We start from the raw sequence: 11,744 nt of genomic DNA, 5'->3' as shown, positions 1-11,744 counted from the left end.
TATATATATATATATATATATATATATATATATAACGGAAAAGCTTTAAGTTTTTCGGATAATATTCATGACTTGTTCCCAAGGTTGATAAGGGACAGTAAGTCCATTTTTTGAAATAAAAGTATAATTCTTTTTGTAAATGACCACATTTGTAATTTTGAGGAACATTATGCACTGATTTTGTCATCCTCTAAATTTCGTCTTTAAAATTTATGTTTGTACACTATATCTTCTTATGTATCAAAACTTTACCCAATAAATGACCCTTGTCACATTAGAACTATAAATTGATCAACATCCTTTTACCATTTCCAAAAATTTATAGCTTCTAATTGCATAATGATGGTAAATTAGATTAATTAAAGGGCTCGTTCATCCAAACAAATGATGAAAAACAAACCCTTCTTGTTAAATTACTACACACACATCCCTAATTCTTCATCAATCCTACTTATAAGTTACAAAACTATCAAACACCAAAACCCCTTCATAATTCCTTTATAGTTTCTTGAGCTTTAGAACAAAACCTTTGCATCCTCACACCACTTAAACTACTTCTGGATGCCATTATTTCAATAAGCGATAACCTCTTCTTGACCCCATTCTCTGGTCTTTGCTTAGGAGCACTCTGTGATCTTTGTTTCGCCTTGAACGACTGTGTGTTCGCCATGTAACTTGGATGGTTTGAATAAGCCCTAAAGAAACTATCCCCACATACGCTTTTTGCAGGCGTGGTTTGACCGTTTGACCTCGCAAAACGGGGTGTGCTTTGAGTGGTTTTTGAACACTTGTATTCATCACCCATGAACCCCCATTCGGAATCTTGGATTCTTGTCGGAATTGGTGATGCCATGTTGTGATAGTGATGTGATTCCTCGCTTGAATCCGTTGTGCATGTGTGGATTCTTCGGGATCTTGTATGGGGTCTGTACGTGTCGATTTCAACGATTTTTGGGCTTTCTTCATATGAAGTTGTTGTGGATTCGTATGAGGTTGAAAGTCTTTTGCTATGGAATTCACTTCGTGTCTCATGATCAAACCTCTCCTGAAATATTCAACAATTTGAACACTTTAAACATGAAATGGAGAAGATATATTATAATATATGAAGGTAAAAGTAGTACTCCATAAATTGCTAAACTATCTTCATTCACAATCATCAAAACTCAAAAAACGTAGTCTTACAGTGGATTTCCGGTGCCGGATTTCTGGTTGACTCCGGTGATCTCTGAACGACCGACGAGCCCTTTGGGATCTAACAGCCGCCTGAGCTCTAAGAAGAGCTTGCATACTATATAGTGTTGCAGCTGCTCTTTTCCTTACAAGAAATCCCCTAACAACAGCCTGTAATTTCACCAGTCCTTTCAAAGCTCTTAATGCCTTTCTTGCCTAAAAAAAACATCGTAAGATGTGCAAGAATGTCATCAAATTTCACAAAACCAAATACAAAATGAAAATGAATCGAAAAAAGTCAACAATTCTACCTAGGTAAAGCCAAATTTCAAATTAAGATGAATTTATTCCTCCAAAAAGGAATTTCTTTAATTAGAATCCCACAAAGCACAAGAAAATGTTATGAGTTTGAATTTACATCGAAGTTGTATATACATGAACATGAACCATGAATAGAAAAGAGGTTGGAATTATATTGCTCCAAAAAATAAATAATGGAGAGAAATAAAGACAGAAAAGTAATCATTAATGAAGTAATGATATGAAAAGAAATGTACTTTATCTTCACAGTCAACTAGGACTAGAATAGGAAACCAAAGGAACATAAAAAGTCCATCGTGCATAAAAACAAATACTACAATACAGATTTAAGACAATAACATGCACAAACATGCATTCAAATGTTTCAAAATAATTGATGTAAATTGTAATGGTGATAACTTACCAAATGAGCTCTGAATACAGTTTGAATCTTGACTGCAGCCCATCTTTCTCTGCCACCGCTAAAGAGAGTTCCTCTGCCGTGGCTGGTGAGTCTCACGACAGCGACGGCTGCCTGCGCGGCGGCCACAGCGGCGTCTGCTGCGGCTGCGGTGGCTGCAGCAACGGCAATTGCATGTTTGTTCTGTTCCTTGTAAGATAGCATCCAAGTTGAATCGTTTACTGGTGGATTACCATTAGTCGCCACCGGTACCGCCACCGTCGCCGGAGATGGAGACTCCTTCATGGGTTTTCCGAAGCTCCATCGTTTCTTCTCTTTTCTGTTATCGACGATTTCTTTGTCTTTCTTCATACCCAATAACGCTTTAAACCACCTTGACGCTTTTCCCATTTTCACTCTGTTTTTTTCTTTCTCGAAATCTAGAGAGAGGAAGAGGGAAAGAAGAGGTGTTTAAATTTTAGAAAAAGCCAAGTTGTTGTTTGTAACGAAGGAACATTTGGAAGCGAATTTATAATCTTTTACATGTTAAGTGATTCAGAAAAGTGATGGGGTTTTTGAAGATAAAAAGATGCATCATATAATGGTGTGAGAGATGATGGAGGGATTTATTTATTTTTGAATTTTTTGTTTATTTTTATTTCTCTGACAAAAGCTCGTGAAGAAATGCATTACAAGACAAGCGGATAACCGGAAAAAAATAATAGTAAAACTAGGAGAAAGTGACACATCCTCGTTTGTCTTAGTTTTTGGAGAAGATGCTTCTTACATCTACTTTAAGTTTTAAAAACCAACGATAAAAGGCCCAAGATAAAATCAACTTTTTCAAATTACAATTTGACTACACATTTCACTTATTTATATGGGGGTAATCATGATGATCAAATTATTATAAATGCCTTATTTTTTAGGTTTAATGTCATTATGAACCACCAAAAAGATATTAAACTAAACATTATTTCATGTTAGTCTATTGATTTTTTTTTTTTTGAAAAATGATTACGTAGTTTGGAATTGGGTGTTCTCGGCCCCTGTTTTTGTCACGTTTCTGTGCTGTTAACCGGCCTGATACTCTAGTCTTCTTATATATAGTATTTCTGACAATTTTTTCGAAAAATCCGCATTTCGAACTTCTGAAAAAATGTATTTCAAATTCTTGGTTTTTTGAAGAGGGGAAATGAAATATATGTCTTACAAACATTTTAAGGTTAGTCTATCTAGTCCCTAAACTAATTTCGTGGTTTTATGAGGGAACAAAGTAAATTTTGTTAGGTTGATTACGTCCTTTTGGTCACACTAAAGGGCTCACCCGGTTACATTAACATTTACAAATCTCTATTCTAATAAAAGAATAATTTTAATCTCCTTTTGACATGTGTTATCATATTAGGTCTCCTAATTAATACATATTTTATTCTTTTTTTACCATGTGTCACCCTATTAAAATTTTTAATTAATGCATGCCACTTGTCAACCTATTAATTATCTATTTCAAATTTTAAAATTTTTCATTTTAATTACAATAAATTAATAACAATAGAATAAAATTTAAAATAAAATTAATACAAATTATAAGGTGATATAATTTCACATATTTACTGAAATTAACGACTATAATTGATTAATAATTTTATGTTATAACTATTAAAATTTAATTAATTTTGTAGTCGTGGTTTCACAGGTTATAAACTAGTAATATATATAATAAGGCACATTACATACATAGAAACATCATATATCTCAACAAAACAACGCAAAGCACTCACACACACATACACACACTTTCTATATATATATATATATATATATATATATATATATATATATATATATATATGCACTCCCAGTAAACTCACCTTAAAAAATTATGATGTCAATCACGTTACTTTGTTGTTTTAATCACATATTTATCACCACATAATGATATATTCAAGAGGTTACTAAATGACCAAAATACTCTTTAGAGGGTTCATAGCTGTTTTTAGTCTCATTCGATTTGGTATAACCTTATATGGAAGGTTTGGGAACAATTGGAAGTAAGAGCCTTGAGGCTAGACAATAAAAATTATTTAGGATTATATTGGGACACTACACAGTCGTGTAACTTTTACGTTAGCATTTATACTGTCATGTAACCCACATCACACCCACAGAAATCAAGTTTGTACTCTTAAGGTGATGTACTTTGCTCCTCATGCACCCAAAATCTACCAAACTTCACCAATGTGTCTTAATCACCTAAATAAGTCCTAATATTATTATTTCATCCCATTTAATTCTTATATTACTTATGACATAATGATTAAGATATTTAGAAATCATAAGAGCTTCAAGGATGCTCATGTCGACATCATAACATCAACAAAGGTCTATATGTTCTCAACGGATTCCAACTCTTATGAAATTCATCAACTAGTTTTAATGTGTAAAAATAATCCTTAAAACACCTCAAATATATTCTAACTTGATTATGAGTTAATACATTAAAGACTTAATGCATCATGAAATCAAGGCATACATGAACAAACTAATCATGCACCAAATGTCTTAAGTACTTCTAGGTGTAACTAAACGCTTCCATATTAAACTAAGATCATTAAGATCTTCGATACCATGAATTAATAATCCTATAAAATCCCTATTCCATTTCAAGGTTATGATTCCAACCTTTTAATATGATTCTAAATAACAATTACGATGTTGTGATGTTCAAATCCTTCATGAGTATTGTAAGTTCATTTAAACCCTTGTAAAATCATCACAACATTTATGAGTTTTGCATGATTAATTCATTTGAAAGTTTGATCTATGTTTCATAAAGTTTAATTAGATTTGAAATCTCCTTATTTGATTCTAATGGTGAAACTCCATTGGAATCACCAATTCTCATCACAAACTTCATTGAAATAATGGAATCACAACTAAAAATCATCGTATGACTAAATTCCATAATAGTTAAATTAGGTGACTTGATTATTAATTCAATAGAGACTCTAAGTAAAAGTACTAGCTAGTTTAGCCATTTTACAACTCATTCAAAGGATTATGGTTGAAATTCACCAAAATCAGCCATTTAAAGTGAGATTTACTCATCAATTTGTTGAATAGAAACCCCTGATGATGTAGATCATGAATCAAACAGTGGAGTCAATTAAAAAACATCAATTACTATAGTTTCATGCGAGTTACGTTACCGGCTTAGGCCTTTAATTTGATATAAACTGTGTTTTTATATAGGTTTTCATAATTCAATCACATAGACTACAAAATATATAAATAAAGGACCTTCTAAAAAAACCAACAGTCTGTTGGTTTACTATGAACCATATATTTTTTTTTCTTAAATGTGATCATGAATTTATTTTGGAAGTCTATTTATGTTCGTTTTGTGGGTGGTGTAATATGTAAATTTTCTATTAGATATACACAATCTTTTTCTTCTTTTAAACATATAGACCAAAGAGTATATTATTTAAATACATGGACTATTTATGTAAAAAAAATAAATAGGGATCTTTTTTGTAAATTACAAAGGAGTGTTTTGTAATTTATTTTCTAGCGATAATAACTTAAAAGGTAATATATTTTTTGATTCGTACATATTTGGTTACTAAGTTTAATTTTTGTTCACATTTACTCCTTCAACTTGTTAAACTGTACACATTCAGTTCTTATGACCGGTTATTTCAGGTTAACCGGTAAAAATGTCTTAATAGGGTAATATATTTCTCATTTTGTACACATTTAGTGCTTAATATTTTTGTACACATCTAGTCCTTAATTTTTTTTGTTGCAAAATAATTTTTTTTGTTTTTTTTTTTTACTCATTCAATACTTATGAATGTTTTCTTTACGTTTTTCTCACAACATCTTACATGGAACAATCATTAACGAGATGTTTTAGACTTTTGATGCTTATATCCATCGCGATCTCGACTACTTGGTTGTTTAGGTCGTGTTTTGAACGTCATAACTTTTTCATACTATCTCAAATTTTAACAATCTTTATATATATATATATATATATATATATATATATATATATATATATATATATATATATATATATGCGTTTGTATTTTAGTCTACGATAACATTCGTTTAGATTACTCCCGTTAAAAAGTAATATATTTTTTAATTACGATATTTATATCCATATGTTTTTTATGAATGCATGTATGGATGTTTTTTATAAAGTCGTAAGTAAAAACATATTATATTTTAGCGGGACTAATCTTAACGAAAGTTATAGCAGACTTAAAAACGAACACGCAAATATAAAGATCGTTAAAATCAGATATCATATGAAGAAGTTACGACGTTCGGAATACAAAACCTACGCCAAACCACAAGACCTATGCAACCAAGCAGTCGGGGCTGCAATGGACATAAGCATCAACAGCCCCAAACACCTCATCAATCAGGGACAGATGCAGGATTTGGTAGTAGGTGTTGCCGTTCCGTAGTAGGTGTTGCTGACAAGTAGAAAAAGAAAAAAAATATATATCGAAAAATTTACACTGCGTACAGAAAAAGCAGTAGTTGTCAGTGCAATTGCGGGCATCCAAAGAGAACCATCTCTATCATCAATGATAGTCTCATGTTAGATGTCGTGAGAAAAACCCTAAATAAATCATTCATAAGTACTTAATTGGTACAAAAACAAAAAATGACTTATTTTGAAATAAAAAAAATATTAAGGACTAAATATGTACAAATATATTAATGACTAAATGTGTACAAAATGAGAAATATTTTACCCTAATAAGTCATTTTTCCCGGCTAACCTGGAGTAAGCAGTCATAAGGATTGGATGTGTACAATTTAACAAGTTGAAGGGTAAATGTGAACGAAAAAAAAACTTAGTGACCAAATGTGTACAAATCGAAAAATATATTGCATTTTTAAATCATTATCCCTATTTTCTATATATGTACTAAATATGTCAACATACAAAGTATTGTGGCCAATATCTAAAACCCAAAATTAATATAAAAAAAAAAATGCATGGTGACATTTTATGTAAAATAAAATTACAACTTTTATAATTTATTTTCTACAAACCAAAAACCTACCAGAATAAAAAACTACCGTGGCCAAAATCTTAAACTCAAAAGCATAATATTAATAGGTTAGTTGCCTTTTATTATATATACTATTGTAATAATATTATCTTTCCGGAATTCGAATCCTACTTTTACAATTTCATAATGTGTTAGATTATTTATACCTCATTTATAATCTAACATTACATTCTAATCATTATATATATATATATATATATATATATATATATATATATATATATATATATATATATATATATATATATATATATATATATATATATTCTTAAATAACCATAATAATTACATAACTATTTTACCTTTTTTTAATTTTGTAAGGTTTAGTACAAAATCTAAATAGAATACTTTTGTTTGAAAATATACTTTTATGTAAGGGTTATTATAATAAAGAACTTTATATTTTGTGTTTTTTCTGTATTAAACTTTAAATATGTATTTTTTTTCTAAAAAATTCCTTGTATTTTTTACCTGATATGGTCATTTAGACTTTTTGTTCCAAAAAAATTATAAAATATGAGAATTTTTTCGAGAAAAGCTAAAAAAAATTGAGGGTTTATTTGAAAGTTGTTAGAAGGTTGAGTGTTTTTTTTTTTTTTTTTTTTTTTTGAAAAAAAAAAATTTGAGTGTTTTTTCGGAAAAAAAATGAAAATATAAAATGTGTTTTCCAAACAAAAAACAAAGTTGAAGTTTTAACCGGAAAAATATATAATATATTTTATGAGATTAATTCTTTATGTAAATGAAATTAGTACACAACAATAACAAGACACGAAAAAACCATATTTCAAACTTAATCTTCATTTTGGTAGATATAAGAAGGTTGTGTCATATTTAATATTTTTTAGTGATGTATTATTTGGTTATTTCCAACGATGTTAATTTAACAATGATTATTAACAAGCAAATCAATATAAACATATTACTTTGTGTTTAAAACAAATTTGGTGATATCGTAATATACACTAAAATTTGATGTTATTAGTAATACCATGTCAAACATGATGTTATCATTTTTTCTGAAAAAATAAATAATCTTCTATTTTTTCCTTCTACTCATGCTTATATCATATTTAGATGATGATATGTGTAACAATAATATATTAATTTTATTAAATATGATAAATATTACAATCTATGTAAGAAGATGAAATAAAGAAAAAATAGAAATATATTTGATTTCTTTTTTTCTTTTTACCAAAATATCAAACATGGCCTTATATATTCCCACATATATGTTTTTAAATTAAAAGATTAAGATATAATTAAAGATTAATTTATATAAAATAGATCGTTATATAAATAAAATCACACCAATTTCAAGTATAAAATTGGATTTATTTTAGAAATTTTAAAAATATATGTATTATAATATTATATATTTAAGTGGAATGAAATAAAATCTATTGTCAAAATATTTTCAATTTTCTTGGGACAATTACAAAAATATAAAAAGAATAAGGTTCATATCTTTTATCGCTACATAAGAAAATAACAATATATTTTACAATATACATTTTGAGAATTATGAAATTTCTCTTTTAAGTACACTTACATAAAACATAATGATTTTTCAAAATATAATATATTACACAATATAACTTATTCTCTTATCTATATTATATTATACTATTATAAAACGTATTATTCATATCTTGAAATTTAAAAGATATAAGCTATAAATATTTTTGTATAAATCAATTATTCATACTCATTAAAAGTTTGAAAACTTGAATTGATGAAGGTTATTAAGAAATTCAATTTAGAGCAATGAAAAATTAAAATATTAAACTTATTTATATAAATTAATTTATATTTCTTAAATTAGATATCAATATTGATTAATTTACATCAATAGAATAAACAAGTAATATAAATAAAATGTATAAACATAAATATTTTATTAAAAAATAATAATTTTTAATTGCATCATAAATAATAATAAAATTTAATAATTATTTTGTCGTAAGAAAGTATTCATCAAATAAGAACCAATACGAAACTAAATGAGTTTAGGTTGAAACTTTTAACCCGCAAACTCGTCAAATAAAAAGGTTTGTTGGACTTAGTTTTTGGGTTCATATGTCAGCCTTTAAACATATGTAATTTTTTTCAATACTTTTAAAAGGTATTACTATTTTAAAGAACTCGTCAATCCATGACATAAATAATTATATAGGTTTTGTACGGATTGATGTATTATGACCCGCGAGCATGAGCCCAACACGATTGTCATTAATTATATAAAAAGTGTTTGACTAAGCTTATTTTAGAGTTTTTTAACTTATTATCGGTTCCACATCAATATAAGCAAAAACCAATGTTCCAATAGAAACTAAAAAAAAGTTATAAACACTGAAAATAAATCATTTTTTTATAAGGCACTCCTTACTAACTTATCAAAAGTTTTTCAAGTATTCTTTAGAACTCTATTTTGATACACTATAAGTTAATATACTAATAATTTAAAAATACTTATCATTTTAAATAAACACTCTATAATAGATGATATTTTCTTATAAATTTTATAAAAATAACCAATTTATTAAATACAAAAAGTATCACTTTAGTGATTCTGTGTTCGCCCATTTTTTGTGTTTTTGTTATTTGGAGTCAAAGATGATGTAATAAGCTTTGATACAAAGCTAAAAGAAAAGAAGTTTCAGAAATCATTGAAGGCTCCCTCTGCGTAGAATCCTGACTCGGTCCAATACGAAGGTAAGATACAAAAGGTACAATTATTACTTTCAAAAATAATAATCACATAGCATAATCGCAAAATCCAGTCAAACGAGCATAAATTACATGAAAAAGACATATAAATTCTATAATTTTATTTTCTTTCTAATGTAAAATACTTACCCTTCTAGTTATTATTATTATTATCTTTTACTTTTAATACATCATATTTCAACTAATTTTTATATCGCTATGGACGTGTTCGATAAAATTAGATGGTAGCGGATACTTCGTAACCAGTAGCAAATAACTTGTAACTTGTAGCGTTTTGTTAAAAGTTAAATGAAGTAACATTATAATTTAGAACGTTTTGTTTAAACTAAACGTTAAAAACTTGTAGTGTCAAACAAGACTTTCTGTTCAAGACATAGCGTTTCGCTAAATACTAAAAGCTAGAAGCTTTCAAACGTTTCGTGATAAACACACTCTATAATAGTTAACTTTTTAAGAAACAAATTATTTAATTTATCTTTATCTTTCTCATATATTATACTGGTATTCTTTATTTTTCAATTTTTAAATCTAGATCATACTTTTTAAAAATAAAATTAATTGATATTAATATTTTAGTAAATATAAAACGACTAAATAGTATGTTACGGTAATATTTATTAATATTTCGTATATGTATAATTTGAAATTTTGACAATTTACAATTTTATGATATATATTTCTAATAAAAAAAAATCTATTTTGAGTATTTAATTAAATAGATTAACTAATAAAATATAAATACTAATATATAATTACAACTAGGATGCAAAATATATTAGCCAAGATCGACAAACCTATAAGATGAATAAAATGTTGGAGAATAATAAATGATTGTGGTATCCTATTTAAGAACATGGCAAAAAAAAAAAGGAAAAGCTATTATATAAATAGATTAAAAGAGGATTCTCAATTCAACAGTTGGAATTTCTTTTTTTTTTCTTTAATTCTATCCATCTTTTTCTGTGGGTGGGGTAGTCAGTGTGTGCTGCGTGTCCTCAACACGTGTGTCAATTTGGTCCCTACGAGAGATACGTGTTATCGAGTCTTGTACAGACGTTTAGTTCCCGATCCATCCACCACCGCTCACTTTTATCTTGCATTATCGATCCACTGTACTCCTTTTATATCTGCTACTCCAACTTCCATCCAAACACAGTTCCCTTCGTATCCTTCCAGCCGAGATTTCTTATGCACTTCTAAAACCCCTCTTCGATCAATCGATTTAGAGATATGGCTACTATGCAGACTTGGCAGAAAGCCTACGACGCTCTTAAAGATCAAACCAAAGTCGGATTAGCCCACATCAATAGCGATTTCAAGGTCAGTTCCTCCACTTCTTCCCTATCTCAATCCCTTTCGTTGAAAATCCTTTCCTGTTTGCAGATAGTGATCGATAACTATGACGACGAAACAACCGACAAGGTTAGAGATTATTAGTGGGTTAGCTATTCACGTTATTGTATCGAAACTCGGACTTTCTGATGCAGCACTTGTCGTATGTGTCAACAAACGCTTCAAGGATTGGGCTTCTGATGAATCTCTATGGTCGTCTTTCTATTCGCAAGAACTGAAACTCTCTTCCCCTACTGATCATTTGGGCAATCCATGCCCCTCTTTTAAGGTTAGATCAGTGAATTTCAATTCTATGTTTTGTTTTATATTCACAGTGAATAGGGATAACTCAATCTGTTTGATTGTCGGGTTCTCTATGTTTTTGATGTGAAATTAAAGAAAATTGTTTTTGTTGTCTACTTATCCCGTAATGGTAACAAAAAAAATTAGCCTAAACCTTATCTAGGTTTTCTGTGGTTGTTGATCAATTTGGGAGAAAATTCGGTTAGTTACTTTATATGTCATCATATTCCTCAAATTGTAAAATATTGGTGTCATATTTGTAACAAATACACATCGGTTTTGAAATTGAGAATGAATAGAGGAAACTTAATTGTCAAATGTATATGAAATGTGAGGGTTAGTCATATAACACCATCATACAAATAATTTCCTTGAAATCCCATATCCAAATAACCCCAAAT

General features: G+C 28.6%; 1 protein-coding gene across 1 annotated transcript; it reads right to left on the bottom strand.

The window, feature by feature from the left end:
* Positions 1-326: 326 nt before the first annotated feature.
* Positions 327-2,455, bottom strand: LOC145046442 (protein IQ-domain 26-like). The gene is made up of 3 exons (XM_078994729.1): positions 1,898-2,455; positions 1,186-1,389; positions 327-1,045 (listed from the first exon to the last, which is right to left on the bottom strand). Exons 1-3 carry the CDS (start codon positions 2,282-2,284, stop codon positions 488-490), a joined length of 1,149 nt encoding a protein of 382 aa, XP_078850855.1. The 5' UTR covers positions 2,285-2,455; the 3' UTR covers positions 327-487.
* Between the last annotated feature and the right edge of the window lie 9,289 nt (positions 2,456-11,744).

The sequence above is a fragment of the Lactuca saligna genome, chromosome 5 (assembly GCF_052625555.1).
Source record: "Lactuca saligna cultivar CGN05327 chromosome 5, ASM5262555v1, whole genome shotgun sequence".
In the NCBI taxonomy this organism is placed as follows: domain Eukaryota; kingdom Viridiplantae; phylum Streptophyta; class Magnoliopsida; order Asterales; family Asteraceae; genus Lactuca; species Lactuca saligna.
Note: the sequence above shows the minus strand (reverse complement) of the source record. Positions and strands in the feature narration are given on the sequence as shown.